Source organism: Eutrema salsugineum, unplaced genomic scaffold (genome assembly GCF_000478725.1).
Source record: "Eutrema salsugineum unplaced genomic scaffold, Eutsalg1_0 scaffold_4, whole genome shotgun sequence".
Classification (NCBI taxonomy): domain Eukaryota; kingdom Viridiplantae; phylum Streptophyta; class Magnoliopsida; order Brassicales; family Brassicaceae; genus Eutrema; species Eutrema salsugineum.
Window position 1 is genome coordinate 2664024 of NW_006256686.1, and position 26491 is coordinate 2690514.

Below are 26491 nucleotides of genomic sequence, written 5' to 3' on the forward strand. Positions count from 1 at the left end.
CCGAAGAGCTACCCCGAATTTAAAAGTGTCATGATTGTAACATACATAAACAAGAAAGAAAAGAAAAACTCAGAGAGAAACAAAAAATGCGTTATTAACAGAACAATGAACATTCGAAGAAACCAACATGTTAATTTTGATTAAAACCAATTGTAATGTTCATTATGAGACCAGTCCTTACTTAGAAAGTAAAAAAAAAAAAGAGAGAGTAAAATTGGGTGCAAATATCGCATATAATATATACAAATCTCTTTGATAGTTGATTATTACCTTTATCAACATTAAATCAGTTCTTTTCTACAAGGTACATTTTTGTTTGCTCAATTTAATTTCTTCATATTTATTTTGAACTCGTCAACTATGAATTATATATATATATATATATATACAGTAATTGCCTAATTGGTATAAAAATATGGAAAGATGTGAAACTTTTTAGGAATAAGTTTTCTTAATATGAATGACTAACCTCACTGAATTGGCTCTAGTCTTTTTTCCTTTTTATCCTTATTTAGGAACTAGATTTTACCATGTGCATCTGTACAGAATTTTTTTAAATCAAAATTTATAATGTAATTTATATTTTGTTATAGATATAATTGTTTTAATAAGTGAAAAAAATTATTTTTATGTTTAGATATAATTTTTTTTTTCTCTAGTAAAACCATAAAAATATAATTCTAGTTGACTCGTTCTATTAATCCAAAAAGACTGTGGTTATAAAACAATAATTTTAAGAAAAAATAGAAATTTAAGAAAATTTCTATTAATCCCACCTTATAAAATTACTATATAATATTAATATTTACTAGTTTTTAATATGTAAAATTTTAGTCTGATTGAATATGATAAAAAAAATACAATAACGTATTCATTAATCATATGTGTTATTTTTGAAAATATGCGTTATCTCGGAAAATACAAGTGTGTCCTAACATAGAGTGTCATAAAGGTAGCCTTTGCACCAATGCTATGGAATGCATCTTAAAATCAAAAGAAACACCCAGACCTTTTCAATGTCACTGCATAGATCGTCCATCTGTGCCAATGGTGCAATAATAAAGGGACCTTATCATGGTTGCTTCTGTGATCGTGTTTGCTAAGTCTTATTATATATGTCTTATTTCTAAGAATATATGTACTAATAAAATAAAACATAAACTATAAGAGTTTGTAGTATCAAAATTGTGAAGTACCATATAATGTACTAAGTAAGTCTATTGGGTCGAAAAGAGAGTGAAAGTAAGATAACTCGGGTGGGAAACTGGGAATTGTAGCATCCATTTGGTGACTGTAGCTTTTATTTACTCATGCACTTTAAAATCGAAGTGAAGTTCGGTTTGATATGGTTGGCTCGATATTTGAGATAACAGAAACTGGAAAAAAGTTGACAAAAAATTCCTAATAAAATACTAAGAATAATTCGATTTGACGTAAATAATATTATATTGAAAAAAATGTCAAAGACTATCACAACTAAATTTTATGTGCAGAAAAATTCAAATCAAAATAAGATGCTAAATCCTATCTAAATTACGTGAAAAATTATTTTTTTTTATATTCAGCAATACCCACAAATCTTTTTAATCAGAACGTTAATAGTGCTTACTAAGCAGTCTAAGTCAATTGTCATCTCAACCAAAATATATATAGTTGTTGAGTCAACTGTCATGTTAACCAATATTATGATTTTTTTTTTTTTAAATTTAAAAATAAATTATTTTTGTTTATAAATTTTATTATCTTAATTAACTAAAAATAATTCAATATAAATTTAAATTTAAACTTTATATTGTAAATTTAAACATATGCCTAGACTAATTGATGTTAAAAACACAGCTAAAATAAATTTAATATTAAATCGAATATAATTTAAAACTGGTTCAGTTCAGTTCATATTACTTTGGTTTGATTCTTTTTGTTTCATATAATTTGAAAAAATTATTGAGTTTACCTTTAGGGGTGAATCCCTTTGTTGGGGATAAAGTCGATCCTTCCTACGTGGACGAATCATGTGCTACCACTTGGCGTCCATGGTTTTTACAGGTACGTCTCCTCTAGGCCAAATTAAAACCGATATTGGACCACCGGCCCAATACGGCCAAAGCCTATAGCACCAGGACTCGAATCCAGTTGGATTCGGGAGATCCGGCACGATAGACCACATGTTTCTGGGTTCCTCGTGTCTGACAGCGCATATTACACTGTTAGGGACAAGGAAGTCGAAAACTGAGTGGTCAGAAGGAGGAGCGGTCACATTCTCTATGTCCACGACCTAAGCTCAGTAATCTGGAAGGGTCGAGACATAAAGAAGAGTGACCCGCACAGGTACCCGGAGTGCAAGACCTTCCAGTCGCAGCAGCCCAGTCCCAGTACCGAGGGTTTTGGGCCATGTAAGAGCTATCCATTCAAGCGGGAAAAGTATTGAATTTCTCTCCATTCGATAATAAGAATATACTTTAGTCTGATTCGATTGCTCATACATTTACAAGTCCATAAAAATAGCATTTAATGCGTTTTCCTTACGTGTGTCAGGTGATAGGGACATCTCGCAGGAGCCAGGGAGAAAAGCAGAGGTTCAGCGAAGAACCATATTATGTCTAAGCCGCCGACCCAAGCCGTACACTGAAAGCGAAAAGGACACGCCAAGGAGCGGTCTTGTCGCAGGCAGAACACGCCAAAGATGGTTGGTGAGACCGTCAGAGGTGTGACGCCATCATAAAATTCGAGTCTAGTCAAGTTGGGTCATGAGTTGATCCACCCGATCCACAATCCATGGGCCAATCCGGTATAATAGCCCGGGTCAGGTGCTCTCTACAAATATTTTGCTCTTTCCCACGGGAAATGTTTTTTTTTTGTTTTTTTTTACTTTTTAGTCATCTTAAGTCTCACGATATCTCTCTAGATACTTATGGTGCTTGAGTCTAGGCATTTACACCGTTCCGACCATTTTTCCAGTCATCCCACTCCACTTATTCTCCACGGTGGTTCCTAAACGTGGAGCCTTATAACCCTCAAACTCTTCCTTTCTCTCTTTCCAACACAAAAGCTTATTCTTACACTAATGCCTGAGTAGATCCTACCTTCCTTAAGGACTCTAGGCCCATCTTCCTTCTTATAGTTTTTTTGACTTCTTTCCACTCTCCGAACAGCTATATTGTGGTATTTTGAGCTGTTTTCTGACTTGAGCGTCGGAGTGTCACCCTCATCGTGTTTTCCGGATCCCTGACGTCTTTATTGTTTTGCAGGAGACTTGCCCCCTAGAAGAGGACTAAAAATTTCCTAAACACCCTTTATTCACCCTTCTTATTTTAGCCAATAAAAATTTGTTATGTAAATTATTTTTATATAAAAAAATTAAAATTAAAAAATTCAAATACTCAATCAAATATTTTATAAAATGATATATAAATAAATAAATAAATAAATAATAATGTATACAAAGATCAGTTTTTATTTTAATTTTTTTAAAAAGTTTATAGATTATGATTTAGTGTATAAATATTAGAATTTAGGATTTAAAGATTAGAGTTCAGGGATTAGACTTTAAATTTCAAAAATAAAATAAATAATTATGTAAAAATATATTTTTATTGAAATAAATATAAATAAAATTTAATATTATGTTTGGGTTCAATATTTCTAATATAGAGTTTAGTTTTTCTTCATTTAAAATTCTAAAATAAAACAAATAATTATGTAAAGATATATATTTATTAAAAATAAATCTACATAAAGTTTAATATTATGCTTGGTTTCAATATTTTCTAAATAAGGGTTTAGTTTTTCTATTAAAAAAGAGATTTGTCAAATATGCTGTTTTGGTAAATTACTTTAATTTATTTTATTATATGGTAGATTTTTATTGGCTAAAATGAGAAGAGGTGAATAAATGAATTCATTCTTAGGGATGAACCCAAGAATTGTTCTATAATTTGTCTAGGCTAAGAAAAATTCTTAGGTTCACCCCTAAGTGTGAACCACTTTATTCTCCCCCTTTTATTTTAATTAGTAAAAATGTGACATCTAATATTATATTTAAATAGAAATACAAAACACAAAATTTAAATAAAATAAATAAATAAAATAAATAAATAAATTTAAAATATAATCATTAAGAATAAAACAAATAAAATCTAATCTTTTTTTTTTTGGTTAAAAGGCCTTCATTAAATTAAAAGAGTTTACATGAAACAGACAAGAACATAAACCATACAACTGATAAAATTAAAGAAAACCAGAATGGTGAAAGAAACCAAATGCAGAGACCACCGAAGCAGAGACGACAGATGAGATCCGAGAGAAGGGAGGGAGGGATAGATGATTCAGCAACGAGAAGGGAAATAGCTACGATACCTGTCTAGACGCATACCAGATACAAAGAAGACTTGGGCCCGAGTTGAAACCCAAATTTCTAAGAGCCAAAGATTTGTTCTTTACCACCGATAACACTTTTTTCAAGATAACCAGAGGATGAGTAGTAGTTCCAGAATGAAACCTCCTATTTCTTTCTTTCCAAATCTCATACATACAGGCCTGCCAGCCTTGAAATAGAGCAGTTGATAAATCCCTGGAAGAACTCGCCATTGGGAGCCAATTTAGGAGCTGTGTCCAATTTGAGGATGGAGGAGAAAGATTTAGGCGATTGAGCATTCCCCTCCAAATAACATCAGCGTAATCACATTCGAAGAATAGATGATCCCTTGATTCTTGCATCGAGCCACAAAGAAGACAAGTAGTTTCCACATCCAGCCCCCACGATAGTAACCTATCCGCTGTTGGATTCCTGTTCAGGATAAATAACCAAGCAGTTGTTGAGTGCTTGGGTATTGCTGCTTTGTACCATATAAGCTTGTGCTATATAACCTCTGGCTTTGAATCTCTGATCACCGACCATATTTCATTGGAGTTGTACATACGGCATTCTTTATCCCCAACGATCCACATCGGCTTGTCCGAATCTACAGATCTCGGAATTGTGACAATATACGAAAGAAGCTGGAGTTGTGTATCCGATCTAGCCGATGGCAAATTCCATTCAGTTTCAGTAATGCATTCACTAACTAGCGCATTGAGTGGTATTCCCAAGGATGCTGGACCAGCCGCCTCAAGAAAATGGATTAGTGGACCAAAAGGTGTCCACGGATCCCACCAAAAATATGTCTCATCACCCCGACCAATTCCAATTCTAAAAAAGGAAACCGCCTTGTGCCGCAGTTTGAGAATTTTCTGAACATCCACGAGAAAGCTCCATTATTCTCATTTAAAGACCAGAAACATGCAGAAGAGAGATACCTGTTTCTAATCCAGGCAACCCAGATTGAACCCGCTCTGAAATAGATCATCCAAATCAGCTTAAGACCACAAGTAATATTCCAGCTCGAGATTGATCGTAAACCCAAACCTCCTTCAGGTATAGGAGTTGAAACCGATGACCAAGAAACCTCGCGGAGGAGGAACCATCTATTATTCCATGCCAAAGGAAAGCACTACACATCGAGTTTATTTTTAGAATGACCTTCTTTAGCAAGAAGAACGCTGCAGTCTAGAACTCAATAATACCAGATATAACTGTTGAAAGAAGTCTCAGACGCACAGCAAGGCTGAGATGTCTATGAAACCAGCCACTCATCTTCGATCTTATTATCTGAAGAAGAGCGTCACAATCCATGATCGATAATATCTCTGTACAAAGTGGGAGACCCAGATACCTGATCGGGAGAGCCCCATGATGAAGAGAGAATTTATTCTTTAAAAGATCCAGAGCCTCCACTCCAACTCCTGAGCAGAACATCGATGTTTTGCTTATATTCACTCCTAGTCCCGACATTTTTTAGAATTGAGACAGAGCTATGAAGACACCTGCCACTAATTCCACAGTACCCTCAACAAAGATTAAGATCATCTGCAAACGATAAGTGCGTTAAACCCTGTAACTCACAACCTGGGTGATAGCAAAAAATACTGTCTTCCGCTGCCTTATTAAGCATCATGGATAAAACATTGATGGCCAGAACAAAAAGAATATGAGAGAGTGGGTCTCCTTGTCTCAGCCCCGATCTGCCTTTGAAAAAGCCTGAGGTGATTCCGTTTATAATCTGAGAAAGAAGTAGTACAGATACACACACGAATCTAAGAAATATATTTATTTGGGATTTTATACGCTGCAAGGGATGAAAGAATGAAGTCCCAGCGTAATGTGTCGAACGCTTGGCAATATCCACCTTCAACGTGATCCTTGGCGTATGCAAAGACCTATGATAACCATGGATGACCTCAGCTGCCAATAAAACATTCTCGAGCAGTAGACGGTCTTTTATAAAAGCCGTTTGGTTGGGCACAATTATCATCGAAAGAATCTTCTTCAATCTGTCAGAGATCAATCCTGTAACCAGTTTATAACTCGTATTTAGACATGATATAGGCCTAAAATCTTTTAAGTCATCAGCACCCGTACGCTTCGGAATAAGGACCAGCGACATGGCATTCATAGCGCTTGGCATAAAAGCAAACTGGAAGAAGGATTGGACTGCTGCAGTAACCTTGTGACCAATGATATCCCAAGAAGCTCTATCGAATTTCACTGGAAAGCCGTCAGGACCTGGAGTCTTATTCAAAGGCATTTTGAAAAGAGAAGATTTTATGGTGTCCTGAAGAAAAGGAACTGAGAGAATGGCCTAATGAACCACCGAGCATTTAACCTGAAGGAGCCTATCAAGATATACTCGAAGATAAGGGCAGAAGTCTCCTTTGATCGAAAAAATACCAGCGTAGTATGCTTGGGCCATCAAATGGACCTCCTGAAGAGAACTAGTACGAGATCCATCACCCTTACAAAGATATTTGATGGAATTCTTGGCATTCCTCATTTTTGTAACAAAGTGGAAGAATCTAGTGTTCAGATCACCAACTTCCAATCACTTGATTCTTGATCTTTGGCGAAAGAAACTCTCCTCAGCAATTCTAAGAAGGCACCATGCTTCTCTGGCCTCGTGCTCAAGCTGGAAAGCCACTGGAGAAGGATCATTTAAGGCTTGAATTTGTAAGCTCTTGAGAGACGAGTTAGCTTCCAGCACCCTCTTCTCTATTCCACTGAAATTATCCTTATTTAGCGTCTTCATAGATCTTTTCAAGGATTTTAGCTTAACACCTAAATCTTTCAGAGACGAAGCCACAAGACCAGGATCCTCCCATTCATTCTTAACAACCTGCAGGAACTAAGGAAGTTTAACCAGACAATTAAAGAACTTGAAGGAGCGATTACCAAAAGCAGGCGGAGGGGTTTTCAATCAGATGTGGCAAGGCGAGTGGTCTGAGAATTCTGGAGGCTCAAAAGTGCAGTGACAAGATAGAAATGCCAGTAGACAGTTGTCATTAATAAGCGTTCTGTCCAGTTTTTTGGCTGTTGGATCAGAAGGCCGTTTATTCGACCATGTGAATCTCGGTCCCTGAAAAGAAATATCAAAGAGCCTTAGATCAGATAGACAATTTGCAAAACATCTCATGTCTGTGGATATCAGGTTAGAATTTGAAGACTCCGATGGGTGCAAGATAACATTGAAATCCCCAACTACCATCCATGGTTTAGATCCCAGGTCAAAAGAGATGAAAGTATCCTTCAATGACTGCCATAGATCCATTCGCTCTTGAGCTAAGTTAGAGGCATAGACCACAGTATAGAAGAAAGTATCCCCATCTTCCAAAGAGACTTCGCAGGTTATTGAATGGTTATCCGAAAACAGTTGCAGAATAAAAATTGGCTGTTTTGATATAATCCAGATTCTACCCAATGGAGAAAACTGGTAATTAGAGATGATGCTCCAGCCGGAGCCAATTGTAGACAAAATATGGTTTTTTATTTGTTTCACTCACATGCATCTCAAGAAGAGCTCCAATGGAAATGATCTTGAAGAGATCCAATTTGCGAGTGGGCGATGCTTCTAAGGTTCATTAAAACCACGCACGTTCCAAAAAAATGTATCACACATAGAAGGACTTATTGATGGAGACGCCCCTCTTTAATAAGAGGAGTACCACCACCGGGGACCAGGGATTTCTCGGATCTTCTAAGCTTCTTCTTCTTCTGGTGAGAGGGAGAAGATGACGAAGGAGAACCATCTGCTGGACGAGGAGCCGCTTTGAAAACCTCTAACTCCAGGCCTGATAATTCTGTTGCTATGACGTTTGAGACTTCCTCACTCTGTAACATGTCGTACGTGTCAGCAAGGGTGATTGAAGTCTCCTCCAAGGCTCCCGAAACCTTCCTGGCAGAGAAGGTATTAGAAGCTACGGTAAAACCATCATCAAGGACTTTTTCTCTGCAAATAAGCTGAGACTTTTCCTTATCCTTCACCCTCGCATCTCCCGTGAGACAGAATTTAACCAAGTTTGACGAGGCTGGTAAGACAGAATCAACTAGAACACTTGATGAACCCTCTACTACAGCCTGAGCAGCCGATACCACAACTGAGACATCAGGCGAAACAATTTGCTCAGAAACATCATGCTCTGATTCGACAACTTTCACTGGCTCCCTCGCCACATTTTCCTTAACCCATATATTTCCTTTGTCAGCACCAGAGGCATTTTGCGAAGGGGATTTACCTTTCTGAGTGGCCTGATCTTTCGGGCAGAAAGCTGCCTTGTGGCCAAATTCTTCACAGACCGGACAAAGAGATGGAAGCCATGGGTAAGATACCTTCAATACCACTACTTCTCCATCTTCTCTTTTAATCTCCATAGAAGAAGGTATTTCTTTTGTTAGGTTTGCGACCATTTTAATTTTTGGCTGAGTTAAAACTAGTGAAAAGTTTGACATCCACCACAACCCCTAACGGTCGAGCAATAAAACCCATTCCTTCATCAGTCATGAGATCAAAAGGGATATTTTTGAATTTTGCCCAGATTGGAGCACGATGCAGCGATGGTGGATCAAGGCTAAATGATGTTTTCCACTCGGTGACAAAGAATGAGGAATCACCTACACGCCACAGCTCGTGCTGTAGAACCTTTCTTCTCAATGATGCCGAGGAAATATGGAAGAGGAAAATATTTGCAGAGAAGTTATGTTACTCTCCTGTCTCTTCCCCAGAGATAGTTTAGGACTCCCCATATCTTGCCATAAAAAGGAGGTTTACCATAGAATATACCGACAATAAAATCCGAATGGAGTTGTGCGCCTCTCTCAAAGACAGCGTTTGGTATCTTCACTCTCGGTCTTCCCTCGGGAGAAACCGTCACCAGAGCAGAGGATTGTTTAATTTTGCACGCAGATTGAAGATGTGAAGCCCAATTGAATTCTTCCTTCCCATTTTGGGGAGCTTGGGGAAGAGAATCCGAAGCTTCTTGCAAAATATCTAAATTCACCACTGGAATTGGATCTGTTGCGCTAATTTGATCCGACATCCCTATTAGGCAGGTCAGAGAAGAGACATCATCTACCGGAATCTCAGGAGAGCAATTCATCACAGAGACAGCTTGAACGGAAGGCCCGCTAAGGGGCATTGGAGAAGAGACAGCTTCAACCGACTTCACCGATGCACCGAAAGGACTGGAGCCGGATTGAAGAGTAGTTACCGCCTCAGACATTACAGAGTCCACGAGAGGTGGAGAGACTTCCAAACCCGACGGGGAGGGGGCAGAACTAGAGAAATCAGCGGGTCAGGCGGCACCGGGGCCGTCAACATACTGGCAAAGATAAAATAACACGAGATGAACAGTGAAAAGTGGCTAGGGTATCGCCAAGGTTTTGAGATAAAAACTTTTGCTACACTCGTAATCTCATTTAAATAATAATTAATGAAATCTAATCTTAAATCTTAAATAAAAACAAAAGCTTAATAATTATATATTCGTAATTTGTTTTATTTCTTTATTTTAAAATTTCAATTGATAAATATACAAAAAAACACAATTTTTTTTTAACTTCCTAAATTTAAAATTCCAAAAATAACATAAATAATTATGTAAAGATACTTTGTTTATCCATAAATTTAAAATAAAGTTAAGCATTATACTTGGATTTACTATTTCTAATTTACGGTTTAGTTTTTTTTTCTATTTGAAAATATTTAAATGTAATAATAGATGTCACATTCTTATTGGTTAAAATATAAAGGAGTGTAAAGAGAATTACCCCAGAGCCGGCTTTGAGCTAAAGCTCATGAAACTAGGGCTTTAGGCGCCAAATTTTATATTAAATTTAGGGGCACTATTTCCAGTGAGTTTTCTTTGGTGTAGTGGCTTTTGTTGTAATTCAGCTTCCTTATAGGCTCTGGTTCGAATACCACATCTGCATCTTTTATCTCTTAATTATGTTTTACTGTTTTTTGACATGTATCCAATTGAAGAGCAAGATAAGTTTGTGTTGTAGAGTAAAATTAGAAAGTTCCTCTCTCTAACTTTAGTAATAGAAAGTTCTCTCCAGTCTTTAGAAACTTTTCTTCGACGTTTCAACATTTTTTGGCCGGTGACGGGCGTTAATCCGACGCTGGTACCATGCTGTATATATTTCTCGGATGAATAACTCTGTGTATATCTCTTCCCGTTTATCGGATTTGCAACTCCGACTTAGTTCGGTTTTATCTTAAGTTCTATTTTGTTTTTGTATCTTTTTCTTCTGCAAGTTCTTCAATCTCTTTCAGAGGAGATAATCCCAAGTGATATTCGTCTTCCATGAACCATTGGTTTGCTCGATTCCTTGCTGGAGCATCGTAATTTCTTCATATCCCATGTTGGGGCCGTAGATCGGCTTTGGATGAAGGTTTTTGTTCGGTGTGAGAGTCGTGATGATTGACATGTGTCAACTGGCTTAATTTGAACAGTTCCGGAGAGCGTGTTTTGCGATGGTGTTGATTATCGGGCTTTGTTGTATTTGTCCGTAACTCATGGATCTGGTGGATTTGCGGATTTCTGATCCATTCTACTTGGTGAAAATTGCAGAAGTTAGATGGTGAAGCGCAGCGGTGAGATTCATGTAGCCACGTATTTGACACGTGTAGCCACGTGTTTTGGTTGTAATTTTAATCTTTGAGTTACAAATGGGCTTATCTGGGTTTGTACTGGATTACAACTTCACCATGTAATTCTGGCTTTTGAAAAATGGACAAAAAAAAAGAAAAAGATAAGTATCCAATTGAAAATTAAAAAGATCTAATTTCCTTTTTCTTTTTTTTTGTGGAGGCCATTGAAGACGTCATGGCGAGAATTGTCATCTTCTTCTCTCCTTCCATTCTTCGTCACCAGATTTCTGTTATTTTGTCTTCCTATTCATTTGTTTTTTTAATTCTTCTATGAATCTTTGATTTCTCCTTTTACTTTTACTAAAAATTATTTGTGTTTTTACAAAAATTTCTGTTGTTTAAAACATAAAATTTATTATTGGGTTTTAATGCTCTCTGGTGCTTGAAATATTGAAGGATGCAATGAATTTTAGAAGCTAAAGTTGATCATGTACTATAAAAAGAATGCAGTAAGTTTTTTTGTTTTCATTAAGGACATCATTTTTGGGTTATTTTTGGGTTGTGCTTTTGGCGCGCCAAAAGAGTTCCGGCCGGCACTGGCTAGGCAAATTGCTATAAATCCATATCGATATCTAAAAATAAAAAAAAAAAAAAAAAAGAAGATAACTAGATCGATTAAAAGAGATTCGTTTTTTTTTTTATTTCTTTTCAAAAAATAATATTCAGCTGCCAAAGCTTAGGAAAACCACTGAAACTGCAGAAAATAAAATTTCACCTTTTCCACCTATCCTCAACAGACTTTATCTGCCTTTTTTAAAACATAACATCGTAAAGCTTCTTCCTCTTCTCTTTATTAAAAAGATTGTGTCACTCTTTCCCTTTCAACTTCACTACTGCTTGCTCAAGTTTCTGATGACATATGGAAGTATACCTCCATGGTTAAAGTAAGCCAATTCCACCTACACATTTTAACCATTAAAGATTTAATTCAAATTTTAACCACCAAAACATTTTTGGAGAAAAGAAAGGAGAGTTTTTACTTACCTCAGTGTCAAAGCGGACTGTGCAAGTGAAAGACTTTCCGTTGTCGGTTGTGACGGTAACATCTTGGCCAGGTCTTATCTCTGAGATATCGGTCGGGAGATGGATCGTGTAGCGCTCGTGACCCGTTAATCCAAGCGTGTCTGCATCTTCACCGGACTTAAAACACAACGGTATGATTCCCATTCCCACCAAGTTGCTTCGGTGAATCCTCTCGAAACTCTTTGCAATCACCGCTTTAACGCCCTGACAAAATCCAAACTTAATTTGTCTCAGTGGCTGCAAAATCTAAGACGTAGGGAATAAAGATACAAAGGGGTTTCTAAATAAACCTGTAGCATCGGTCCCTTGGCAGCCCAATCACGTGAGCTACCACTTCCATACTCAGCTCCAGCGAGAATAATTGTGTCTTCACCAGATGACTTGTACCTCTGATTACAGTAGACAATGCATATGATCAACGTACAGTCAGTAATATAGATTTTGATTAGATGAAACAAAAAAAGAAAGAACAAACCATGGCTGCGTCGAAGACCGAGAGCTTCTCTCCAGAAGGAATGTGAACAGTCTTAGGGCCAACTTCCCCGTTCAAGAGCTTGTTAACGATACGGATATTAGCAAACGTTCCTCTGGCCATGATTTCGTCGTTCCCACGGCGACTTCCATATGAGTTGAAGTCCTTACGATCAACGCCACGCTCGAGGAGAAACTTTGCAGCGGGACTGTCCTTTTGGATGTTCCCAGCTGGAGAGATGTGATCGGTGGTAATACTGTCACCAAAGTTGAGCAAACAGTAAGCATCTTTCACACTGTGTGGACCTGGAGGATCCATGGTCATGTCCTTGAAGTATGGAGGCTCGTGGATGTAAGTTGAGTTGGGATCCCATGAGTAGAGGGTGTTTTCAGGAACAGACAGCTCATTCCACATGGGGTTACCCTTGGTGATCGACTCATATGTTGCTCGGAACATGTCAGGCAAAACACTGGATTGAACAACCTGATCCATATGTCGAAAGACTAATTTAATCATCGTGTACCAGAAGGAACTTTTGTTCTCTGGTTGTAAGTTGTATATATATACCTCAGCGATTTCTTCTGTTGTTGGCCAGATATCTCTTAGGAAGACTTCCTTGCCATTCTTTCCAGTGCCAATAGGCTCAGTTTCAAAGTCGATGTTAACCTGGAAAATAAGAAAAAACGAATGTTCAATTACCAATATTATGATGGGTCAGTACCAAACTCAAGAATGTAAGTTGAACTTTGACAAGTTTCCAAGATTTATTACCGTGCCAGCAAGAGCATAGGCAACCACCAAAGGAGGAGATGCAAGGTAGTTGGCTCTTGTTAGTGGATGAACACGTCCCTCAAAGTTTCTGTTCCCAGAAAGCACCGCAGCCGCCACAATGTCTATCAATAAGCACAACAAATTTTGAAACAATTAGCCACGGGTCAATATAAACGCAGAAAGTCCAAAGTAAGTCTAGTTGTGAATCTCAATAAATACCATTCTCAGTAATAGCGGCTCCCACTGATTCATTAATTTCTCCAGAGTTACCAATGCATGTAGTGCAGCCATAGCCGACAATATTAAAACCCTGCTTGTTCAGATATTCTTGAAGTCCACTGCATGGTGTATAATGTACAATTTAATTTTTCCACCCGCAAAAGCAAGAATCAACGTTTAAAAAAAGCGAAACATGAGAACACAACAACGGACCTCTGTAATAAGTATTTTGTAACAACTCCTGAGCCTGGCGCAAGACTTGTCTTTATCCAAGGCTTAACCTAAAGAGACAAGTTTTTGATAAAGGATCAGAAAAAGTCATGGCATCAGATAGATTTCTAGTTTGACCTACTGAAACTAACCTCTAGGCCAAGGTCACAAGCCTTTTTCGCAACAAGACCAGCACCAAGCATGACGCTGGGATTAGATGTATTAGTACAACTTGTAATCGCAGCAATCACCACACTTCCATGTTTAAGCTCTGCTGGTTTTCCATTGAATGAAAAATTTGCCACTTTTTCTTGTGCCTCTTTAGGGATAGCAAAACCCTGCGGAGGAAGTAAAGATCAATTTGGAAATAAACAGCGGCATCTACAATGTGCACCAATATCCAGTATATATACCAAGCAGATGCTTAAAAAACTATATCTCCAGATAACGAAGCTTCTAAATCTAATTACATACCTTGAACCCAACTTTACTGTCGAGACATGAATGCCAGTCAGCTTTCATTTCCTTCAAAGGAACACGATCATGTGGCCTGCAAAGAAGATATTAAATAATATGGTCATGATCATTTCATATGACAATAAACTTAAGTGACCATAGAATTCAACAGAACACATACCGTTTTGGTCCAGAAATGCAAGGTTCAACATTATCCAAGTTCAGTTCTAGATACGACGAGTAAACCCGATCTTGCTGAGGCTGAATTTATTCACAAAGGGAAAGTCAAATAACAACCAGAAATGAAATGAAAACCTAAAAATTCAATCATGTAAAGGATAAGGCTGATGTACCTCATTGTAGTCAACAAACATATTGTTTGCCCGAAGATATGCTTCAATCATGGCCACCTGCAATGAAAGTATTATATCAGCCCAGAAATCTGAATATACACAGAAGGAAGATTAAAGCCAAAACACTCACTGTTTCATCGCTTCTTCCAGTCAACTTGAGATACTGTAGAGTAACATGATCCACAGGGAAGAATCCCATGGTTGCACCATACTCAGGAGACATATTGGCAATTGTGGCCCTGTCAGCTAGGGACAACCCACTCATACCATCACCTAAGCAAACAAAACAAAGACTTCAAAATACTCCAACAAACACCTGTCTATCAAAAAGGAGCAAAACACTTAAGAGCTCAGACTAAAATAAATTACCATAAAACTCAACAAACTTTCCAACAACGCCATGCTTCCTCAGTATTTGAGTCACTGTTAGAACCAAATCAGTGGCTGTAACACCATTACGCATTTTTCCGGACAGTTTGAATCCAACAACACCAGGCAATACCATACTCATGGGCTGTCAAAGCAAAAAGATTTATCAGTAGAAGAAAGGTTACATAGACCACGAACCTCACTAAATTGGGGCAGAAGAGCCATCAACTATGTGATCTACTCTATATTCCACCAGCATAATATAAGGGTAAAGTTGATAATCAATATTTTACCTGGCCAAGCATTGTCGCCTCAGCTTCAATGCCTCCAACTCCCCATCCAGCAACTCCCAACCCATCAATCATAGTTGTATGTGAATCAGTTCCAACCACGCTGTCTGGGTAGAGAACACCTTTGGTATTGAACACAACTCTTCCAAGATATTCCAAATTGACCTGAATTTTCAAAACGGGGTTAAATTGAGACCAAATCGACGCAAAATCCCGACAGAAACTTCAACATAAACAACAGAAGATAATAAAAATGAGGCTGAAAAGGATATATACTTATCAACGTCAGAACAGGTTTACAAACAAAATGGACTTGCGCACTGCAAGAGAATTATTACCTGATGCACAATACCAGAGCCAGGAGGCACAACAAGCATGTTCTGGAATGCAGTAGAACCCCATTTAAGGAAAGCAAACCTCTCCTTGTTCCTCTGGAACTCAAGCTCCATGTTTGCTTGCACAGCATTCTCAGATCGAGCAACATCAACTTGAACTGAGTGGTCAATTACAAGATCCACCGGAACCTGTGGAGACATGGTCTGTGTAAGAAATCTAGAAGCTTAAGCTAAACAGATTGCATAATCTTTAGAAATGAAAAATTTACCAATGGGTTGATTTTGTTGGAATCACTTCCCAGCTTGTTCATAGCATCACGCATACAAGCAAGATCAACAACAGCTGGTACTCCAGTAAAGTCCTGCCGGAAATTAAAAGACGAAATAAAAAGGTTAGAAGCATGAAAAAACAATTCTAATGGAAGTTCATAGACTCGCACCAAAGTTGTTACCTGCAGAAGAACACGAGCCGGTTTGAACGGAATCTCGACTTGTTTAGGAGCTGTCTTTTCCCAGTCAACAATCTTCTCAACATCTTCCTTCGTGACTTGGAAGTTGTCACAATTACGAATCGCAGATTCAAGAAGAATCCTGATAGAGTATGGCAGTTTATCTGCAACAATCGACGAAGTAGAGCAATTCTCTTAGATTTCTTCCCTCGTCGGACTCAAATATCAAATGGTTTCATAGAGATTTTACCAATCCTTGGATCATTTAGAGCAGGCAAGCTATAGAACTTTCCAAACTCGCCACCACCAGGCTTAGGAAGAGAAGTGAAGATCCCTTTAAACGGATGCTCTGACGCTGCAAAAACAACACGAGAACAGATCAAAACGGATTTCATCAGCTTTAAGATCGCGAAAATCGAAGCTAGATCCGATCATTTCCGAGGCAGAAGAATAGGAAAAAGAGGTTTACCCATGGAAGAGAAATTCCTCTCGAGTCGGTCTAAAACAGGAGAAACGGCTCTGATCTGAGAGCTGAAGCGAAACGAATAAGGTCTAGAGTGAAGACAATGGCTCCAGCGAGGGAGTGATCGGAAAGTGGGCGAAGAAGTTGCGAAAGATCTTCGACCGAGGAGAGACGACGGCGAAGAAGATGCGGCGGAGGAGGAGGAAGGAGTCAAAGACGATCGGAAAGAGAAGAGGGGAGAGCGAGAAGAAGCAGCTCGAAGGATGGAGGAAGTAGCGGAGGAAGATATGGTTTTATACATGACGACAAATCACGCTTCCAGAGGAAGATAAGGATAATGATTATGGCAAAGATTGATTGATGATGATGATGATGATGATGGTGAATCAGATGGAATCGATCATGGAGGCGAAAAATGACGATTGAAGAGGAGAGAGAGAGAGGCGTGTGGAGACGAAAACAAAGCCTAGGGCTGAGTGCCATATAAGAGCAAGAGGGAATATTATAATGTTCGATAATCTCACTATGGGCCCCCATTTAAAACAATAATAAAGGGGATTGATTTCCAGAAATACTCGCAGAAATATTAAGCTAGGAAAAAAATTTCTATATCATATCATACGATATTAAACAGAAGTTCATAAAATCTCAACGTAACATAACTAAGTTGACTTGTAGTTAAACATTGCATGTTTGCTCTGTTGTAACTTGTGTTATGTTACTGTTGCAATTTGTGTTATGTTAGTGTTGCAGCTGAGCTGAAGAAGAAAAGCACAAAATCCAAAACCGTCCTCAATCAAATCCCTGGTAAATGAATTTCTCATCTAAACAATAATCTATTTGAAATGATTTATAAAATAAAGATGATATTCTTGCTTTACTGAAAGACATTACATGGCTAACATTATTATAATCCATTCCAATCAATTGTCTCAGAATTGCTTAATATTATCATATTAGGTGTTTTGCCTGCGCCTTGCGCAGGTTCCTGAGAAGTTTAAAATCGTAAAACAAAACTTTCTATTATGTGAATCATAAGAGTTAGAACAACTGAGACATATATGATCAAAATAAAACAAACCCATAAAATTAAACACCCAAAATGCAATACTAAATAAGTGTATGAAACACACAAACCAACTGAACTAAGACAAACATAAATTCTTCATTTCCACTTAATGGTTATTCGTTTTCTTCTTTTTCCTCCTCTTTATTTTTTGGTTGTTCTTCTTTATCGTCTTTTCTTTATTCTTCTTCATTGTCTTCCAACTATCCAATATCGGTGTAGGTAGATCGTAAGTATCAATACTCTAATACCTACGTAGAGATGGCACGATAATCACGTTCAAAATATACAAGGGAAGAGAGGAAGCAGTTACTCACTATAAGACAACAAAAACCAAAGACCAGTTATAGCCAAAAACTTAGACAATTACAATACGTATAAACAATAAGAAGAATCATGTATATAAAAAAAAATTGATCGTCTTTGCCTGTTCTTCTTCTTCCTCTTATTTATCTTTCGGTTTTCTTATTCCTTATCTTTTATTTTTCTTCTTCATCGTCTTCGATTTCTAATTCTTCTTTCTCTTCTGAATTGTCTTCTTCCTCGTTTTCTCCTTCTTTGTTCAATTCTTCTTCATATGCTTTATCTTTCAGTTTTTTCATCTTCGTATGTTCCTTATTGTTTTTCATTTTGTTCGATCAATTCTTCTCCCGATTTTATTCTTCTTTTTCCGGGTTTTACTCATATTTTTCTTCCTTATCCTATTTCAATGCATTTTTCTTCTTCCTTTTCAAATTTTTCTTCTTCCTCTTTTCCATCGAATTCATTTTTCTCTTCATCCTATTATTCATCTTTTGGAGTTTCTTCTTCCTCGTTTTTTCCATCTTCTTCATCGTCTTTGACTTCTACTTCTACTTCTTCTTGTTTTACTTCTTTTTATTCCTCTTACATATCTTTCAATCTTCTTATCACTCATCCTTTTCTTCATCATTGTCTATGTCTCCCCGATTTTTTATTTTGATTTTTATTCGTCTTTTCTTTGCCTCTCAGTCTTCATTGTATTCGTCTTTTCAGAATGATTATTATTCCAATTCATATTTTCTCTCGTCTCCATACTCTGATTCGTTTACTTGCATGGACAATTGTTTCATCTCTCTCTGTCTCTCTCCCCCTCCCTCTCCCCCTCCCTCTCCCCCTCTTTTTGTATCTCCTTCTCTCCTCCTCTCTCTCCATCTCTTTCTCCCCCTCTCTTTGTATCTCCATCTTTTTCCATCCCTCCCTCTCTATATTCATAACTTAGATCTCCTTAGGTTTTTCCTTCTTTTTCTTCTTCTTCTTCTCTTTAAATTAATGATAAATTCTACAATATAGCTTTTAGCCTTATTTCCTCAACTTCTTTTTCTCTCTTTTGTTATCTTCTTTACCTTCAAGCCTTCGTCATTTCTTTTCTCCATTTTTCATAGCAATCACACATTTATTTGCCATCCAACTATCTTTCCTCATTTCACCCATTGTTTTCTTTAGCTTCCGTGTTTTCCTCACGCATTTCAGTCAGGTGTTCAGACCAGTTTTAGTATTGTCGAATTCAATGTCTGAGTGTTCAATCTCTGTTGGCTCGTGTTCACGTAAACCAATGAATTTCAGAAACACATAACAATCTGATTTGAGTTTTTTAAACATAGAAACGTATTCGAGATTTCATCTCATTCTTCAACTCGTCTTCGAATATACAATATAAGCTTTGTCTTGTAAGAATTGGGTTATAGAGAAGCAATCAAAAGATAGACTGCTTTAGGATAAATTTAATTCAAAAACTAAATTTTTAAAGCAATGGAGATATACGACACAAGAATTACTTGTTATACATCAAAACATATGAGAAATGTAACATGTGAGTCTATTCATTCTTCAATTCACAAGAATTTCAGTCATCTATGTTTCTTAGATTCTGGTGTCAGAGAATCATCAATTTATTCGGAACTCGGATGAAGCCTAAACACTAAAAATGTAGTTCCAGCAAGCTAAAACAAATTACAAGGATGATGAAAATTTTGATCTGAATATTTCTCTAGAAAAAATTCTTCTTCCTCTGTATTGGTGACTATCTTTCCTTCACCTGGTTCTATCTTTCATCAAGGGTAAAAAAAATCGACGAGTTTGAAATAAAAATAAAATAAACCATAAAATATTTAAAATAAAAATAAACATAGACAACAATATAAAGGAAATATATAGTAGAACCCTAAGAGAAACAAACAACAATCAAACAATAAATAATATCCATTCACAAATATGTTTAAAAAAAAATTAATACAAACCTAAACTAAAACATGAATTATACACAAAAAAAACTCATTTCTATGGTTTTGATCATTCTAAAAAGATCGAAATAATAAACTAGAGAGTTTACGAATATCAATTAACAAATTAGAAGTTCTAATGAATTGTTGACCAAAAAAAAGAAGTACTAATGATTTATTTGCAATTATCTGTTAGATCCATTTGAAGATATGATTGCAAAAATTCGAACCAATCACCTATAGTTTGCCGGATGAACTCTAGGTTCAAGGAAAACAATAAAGAACAATAACCCAAATATATCCATATGAAAAAACTTAATAAAGAGGAACATGAATATCTAATACAGAAGCAACAACTTATATATATATATATATATATAATTACAAAGCAACACAAACACAAATATGATATCTCGATGACCAATCGCATAAAGAGTAAAACATGGGTTAAAAATAAGATAGCTGTGATGCATAGTAATATAGAACATGATAGAGAAAAAGCATAGATATTTGACCAGTTAGTATAGAAGAATCTCAATCGGAACAAACGATTAAAAGGTTAACATGGAAGAACAACCAATTAAACAAACAAAAGATGTATTCGTGAAAAAGAGATGGACGAGTTTTGTAAAAATTGCTAGACCTTAGAAAACGGTTGTTGTATGTAAAAAAATATATAGGCGATACGGGTATATATAGTAGGATAAATGCTTTAGGATTTAGAGTTTCGTTGTCGTTACTAGAATTGGTGGCTATGACCGAGTAAAAAATCGATGGCCCATGAACAACTCGCTGGCCCATTATCGAAGGAAAAAAACCATGTCCCGGGTTTTTACACATAGGATTAATGATCAACTTATCAGAACTAATTAAAATGCTACATTTTTTTTATTAATGACACCATAAGAAAATCGCTGTGGTGATGACACATCGGATTTTTAACTTTGTAAATAATAATACTCCCTTTATTTCAGTATTTCTCTCTCACCCTCTTCCTTTCTCCTTCGTCCTAAGTTGTATATATCATAAGATTTGGACAACTACATTTAAAGTAAGAAGTGTTTTGGATATTAAAATAGAAACACAGAAAAGAGGAACTAACATAGATTTAATATCATGTATTTGGGAATGTTTAACTTTCTCGTTCCCCTTTCTCTTACTCCCTCTCTCCAAATTCATCATCCTCTTCCCATTCTTATTTTTCAACATTGTCGTCTTGTCATAATTTTTCTTATTATTATTTTTATTTCTCTTTTTTGGTCTTTTTCTTCGTCTTTTCCTTTTCTTTATCATCGATTTCAATTTTTTTATTCCTTAAGTTTTCTTTCATATTCTTCATCGTCTCTCCTTCTTCTTGCTCTTCTATTTTGTTCTACTCTTCTTTCTACTCTTTATCTTTTGGTTTAGTTTTTCTTCGTAATTTCTTTTTTTTTTTTTTATTCGTCTTATTCTTCATTCTCTAATTTAAAGGTCTTTGTTTTCTTTTTCTATCCCAAATTCTTCATCTTCTTCTCCCTCATATTTTTCTTCTTCATCGTCTTTGATTTGTAATTTTTTTTCTTCTTCCTCTTATATGTTTTTTGATTTTCTTATTCCTCACCCTTTTCTTTCATCTTCATCATCGTTTTTGACTTATTCTTCATGATCTTTGTATTCATAAAAGTTTTAAAGCATATAACTATTAGGCCATGGATTTACAATTGAAAAACTTCTAAATCTGAAAAAACATTTAAAAACACGAACTTATATTTATCTGACGATTCCATTGTAAGGCGAGAGATGAATTACAGAACCAGCGAAGTATCAATTATAAAAAAAAATAGTAGGACGTTGTCATTAGGAATTAATAGACATAAACAATAGTAGATTGTTTTTTTAAGAGATGGACGATTTTTTTAATAAAAAAATGCTATGACTGTTTTTTTTTTTGAAAAAAAAGAGGTGGACTTTTTAAAAAAAAAATCCTATGATCGTTTTCAAAAAAAAAGTTGTGAACAAATTTTTTTTTTAAAATGCTTAAACTTAATAGACGGATGTTATACATAAGAAAATATAAAAACTAATATGGTATATATAGCACGATGGATATAGTATGGTTTAAGTTAATACTGACTTCTACATTGGTGGCCTATAAAGCGGTGGTTACGACGAACTTCAAAATCAATGACCTATTAACAAAATCACTGGCCCATAATTAAGGAAAAAAACCATGTCATAGATATTTACATGTATGATTAATGATCGACCTATTAAAACTAATTAAAACGACACATAATTTTTTTTATTAATGACACATAAGCAAATCGCTCTAGAGACGACATATAAGATTTTTGACTTCGTAAATAATAGTATATATAGAGGATTAATGATCGACCTATTAAAACTAATTAAAACGACACATAATTTTTTTTATTAATGACACATAAGCAAATCGCTCTGGAAATGACACATATGATTTTTGACTTCGTTAATAATAGTATAGATATATAGAGAATTAATGATCGACCTATTAAAACTAATTAAAAACACCTTTTTTTTATTAATGACACATAATCAAATCGCTTTGGAAACGACACATAGAGTTTTTGACTTCGTAAATAATAGTATAGATGTTTTAACTCTCTAACTAGATTGTAAAAAAAAAAAATCATTTGAAAGAGGATGAATCAGCGAGTAGCCCATAAGTTACCAAGTTCTTGAAACTCTTGCCACCACAGATCCAAGTCCAGAGAAAGAAAGCAAATCCAGCTCGTCCGGGTGACAACGACACAAACCTAAAACCAACTTTCTTGATACAGTTTTATGTTGGTCCCGGTTAAGACGTTTGAGTAGCGAATTCAGAATTTCTGAAAGTTCAGTTTCCTCGTGGCAGGAAGGCTATAGTGGGAGATGGATTGTTTGATTTTCTGTGAATAGGGAAAAAGCTAAGGATTACTCAAACAATTTCCACATTATAGGATGATTATTTGATTGAGATACTTTCTTATTCAAAAGGTTTAGTTGGAGCAAACAGAAGTAAATATTATTTTTCAGATGAGTTTTATTTTATTTGCTTGTTTTGTTTTGGTGAATGAAATTTGGTTGTACAACAGCTCTAGAGAGGAAACGTGGTATTCACTAAAGTAAAGTAAAAAAAAATAAATAGGCAAGTACATTCATCATAGTTGCATAAATCAAAAATAAAAACACATATTGCAAATAAATTTGATATTACCAAAAGAACACACACGTTAAAGCCTTCATCTAACGGTAGCAACAAGAGCCTTCACGAAATAATATCCTTTAGGAACTGTAGGAACATGATCATGATCAAGCCACTCAACTTTTCTCCAAATTTCACAATTTTTGGGCCTCTTAAGTGAAATTTCTGCACACAAAATCAATTTCTGGCCACTAAAGGGCAAACGCTCATCCCACAAAATCGCTATGATAACACCGTATTTGTATCCATTTTCATCATTGATTTCAAATGCTTTTTAAAAAGTTTTAATCAGTTTTAGAAACTTTATTATGATTTCTATATATTTGTAGTTTCAAGGCTCTTTTCAGGAAACTTAGAGAAAATGATGGCAAAATGGAAGAAATCCATTTTTTCAGCTCAAAGTCAGACTGTTAGAAGTTTTACCTCAAATGAAGACTTTCTCACCGTCTGATCCAGCTCAAATTTGGAGACAATAAAAAAGAGACAACCAGCTTTCCATAGCATTTTACATCAGGAAGATCCAACGGTGAAATCAAAAGATACATGGAGAACAAGTTGCCCTAATTCACCGGCCCCAAAAGACTCTCACCCGCGGGAAAGTAGCAGTTTACCTGTCCTGGAAGACTTTCACCCCCGGTGGTCCTAAGGACGAGCCACAAGGCCCAACATCAAAGCCCACTTCGCCATTCCTCTTTAGAGAAATCCTAAATGAGACCTGGAAGACCTTAGAACCTATAAATACATTTCTTAGTAGCCTTAAACGGGTGTGTGCTCCTGTAATGAGATTTTGAGCCACCAAACTTTGTTTTTCTAGGGTTAGGCGATGGAGATGTGGATTCTTCCCCAGATCCATTGTTCTTTCTCCTTGTTATCTTATTAACGTTTCTGTTTCATCTTTTGCATTATTTCATGTCTTTTATCATTCCTTGCATCATGTAGATTTGTCCTAGAGAATCAAGTTGTTTGAAGAAGTTTTCAATATGTACACATATCGATTAGGATTTCTAAGTTCTAGACTATATTCTGGATCTCATCTCTTATAAGTTGTTTATATTGCATGAGAGTAGATTCATGACCTCTTCTCTAAGCCTAGGATCGATCAAAGCCACGAAACTGCTGTATCAGATCATCCATACCTAGCTTTAGAAGAACATAGTTGCTATAGGAGTCGAGAGATACCTACAGAGAAGATGTGAGCAGACGAATTCAATGTCTAATGCATGATCTTATTTCTGGCATGAGAGCGAGAGTAAATTGTCAGATCTGAGTGATTAGTTGATTAAGATGGTGAGAGTTGGTTAATCATACACATGTCTATTCTAGTTCCATGCAGATCCCAGAAACGGATGAAGATAAATCGCCCAGAAGCTAATTGGAAATGCCACCAAACATCGATTCGAGTAAACCAGAGAAGTCTAAATTGTCAACTATGAGTTTAGAGTCTATAGTTTGAGTCGATATGCTTGAGGTATTCTTTTAACAATTCATTCTGCATTGCATCTTATTTCTTGTGAATACTAGATTAGGTTTAGTTTAGGATTCTTAACCAAAAACCCAAATCCCATGAGTTTAAGACTTTGCTTACCTTCCCAGTTTGTTGTTTCTCGCAGATTAGACATCCTCCATGTGGATCGACACCCTAAGTCTTACAACGTACATCTGTGCACTTGTAGACACTAGGGTTTTATAAATTTAAAACTTTTTAAGGACCAACAGGCTTTTTAAAAACAAACCCTAGGTTCGCAAGTCCATCAAGTTTTTGGCGCCGTTGCCGGGGAGGTTTTTAGTCTCTGGAGGTCTAAACCTGGGAGGTTGAAGCCGCAGAAGACTATATATATGTTGAGTTTCTGCCAAAATAACATAAAAAGTAAACCAAACTCATAAACACCCTAACTTTTTATTTTTCTGCTTATTCTTTCTTCTGTTTGCCCTAGTTTCAGAATCCTTGAAGCATGGATCATCCGAGAAGAAACCTTAATCTCGAGCGAAGGTTTTGCAACCTGAAGCTCCCTGTGCATGTGAATCACCATCCAAGCGTGATTCTGAACATCATGTTCGGAACCCTAGTCCGAACCACTACCATGGAGACTCGCGAACTCCACACCACCGAGATAAGCCCTATTCGCCACACCTGGTTAACCATCGACCATCTCATCCTTTACCTCATCAGATTCTGCACCAGAACACTGAAGCTGATCGATTTAGGCTCCAACTGAATCGATTAGGAGCTATGCTGAATCATTTCCTTGACTTCCAAGTTGTTACAGAAGCTACACGGTACAAGAGGATCGATGACCTCACTCACTATGCGAAATCACTGGAAAATCTGCACTCTAAGGATATTTCTGCCCTAAAAAGGAAGATAGATGCTTTTGAGGAAGAGCAGCCAAGACAGAAGTATGATAACCTTCAAGGATCCATCGATGCCATGGCTGCCAAGCTAGAGATCAAGGAGGCTAATGAAATCTCTTCATGGTACAGAGGAAGAACAGATGGTGAACTTCAAGAGATTGAATTTTGCCTAAGCAAGCTTGAGCACAAGAGCATGAAAACCAGTTCTGACATAAAGCATCTCTCTAAGTGCCAAGGAGACAAACCTTGTGGTGAAGAAGATCTTTGAGAATCATAAGAATGATTCTCTTGTTCATGGTCAGCAAAAAGAAGGAGGATAAAGAAATTCTGATGCAGGAGATCCTACAATGGACATCCAGAATAGCCCTGAAGACATCTTGGAAGAGCAAGAAGGAGGGGCAGTTGAGCAGCCTTCAGAACTCCTCACCGTGGCCGTGAGAGCTTCACCCGCGGCAGGAAGAGACGTGGCCGCGGGTGCGATACCTTCAACCGCGGGGAACCACCATTCCTCTCTGAGTTCGCATCACCAAGATCTTGAGGATCCTGATGAACACTACTCTCACATCCCATGCATGATGATTACAGAAAGTGAACCAGACGTCATAGATGTGGAGAATGAATCACCTAAGAGAGTTGAAGTGTCATACATAGATTCAATCATTAGTTTCGATGCAGAAAAGTTCTATTGTGATTCTTATTCTGCATTTGAAGCACCAGATCATCCACAGGAAAGACAAGTTCAAACTCTGCACAAAGTTCAAGATAAAGGTCAATTTCTTATCTCTTGTGACATTAGAGGTGAAAGATTCCTCAATATTCTTTGTGATTCTAGAGTTTGCATTAACATGATGTCCAAAGCTACTGCTTTAAGGATTGGCATTAAGCACATTTTTAATTCTCTGCATAATTATATTTAGTGACAAACCAAAACCTCTTTTTATTAGATTAGGTTTACGATTATTTTTAGCGTCAGTTAGAAGTCCTCAACACACAGATCTCTATGGATTCGATCCCTAAGTACTACTGCGTTTTCTGTGCACTTGCAGCTTGTCTAGTGTAAAACTTGTGTTGCCCGCTGCACTCACATCAAGTTTTTGGCGCCGTTGCCGGGGATCTGTTGCTGTTGACTTGACTTTTTAATCTAATTTCAATCCTAGACCTCAAGATTTTTGAGTTCTGCTGGAGATTTTCTAACTCCTC

General features: G+C 36.6%; 1 protein-coding gene across 1 annotated transcript; it reads right to left on the minus strand.

Moving 5' to 3' along the window:
* Positions 1-11632: 11632 nt before the first annotated feature.
* LOC18013865 (aconitate hydratase 3, mitochondrial) lies at positions 11633-16895 on the minus strand. Its single transcript, XM_006396082.2, has 20 exons — positions 16438-16895; positions 16219-16323; positions 15972-16132; positions 15789-15881; positions 15523-15708; positions 15188-15349; positions 14895-15039; positions 14656-14798; positions 14526-14582; positions 14354-14433; positions 14191-14266; positions 13869-14054; positions 13720-13787; positions 13507-13625; positions 13288-13409; positions 13084-13182; positions 12520-12999; positions 12335-12433; positions 12006-12248; positions 11633-11920 (listed from the first exon to the last, which is right to left on the minus strand). The coding sequence occupies exons 1-20, from the start codon at positions 16730-16732 to the stop codon at positions 11852-11854; spliced, it is 2988 nt and encodes a 995-aa protein (XP_006396145.1). The 5' UTR covers positions 16733-16895; the 3' UTR covers positions 11633-11851.
* Positions 16896-26491: the final 9596 nt, after the last annotated feature.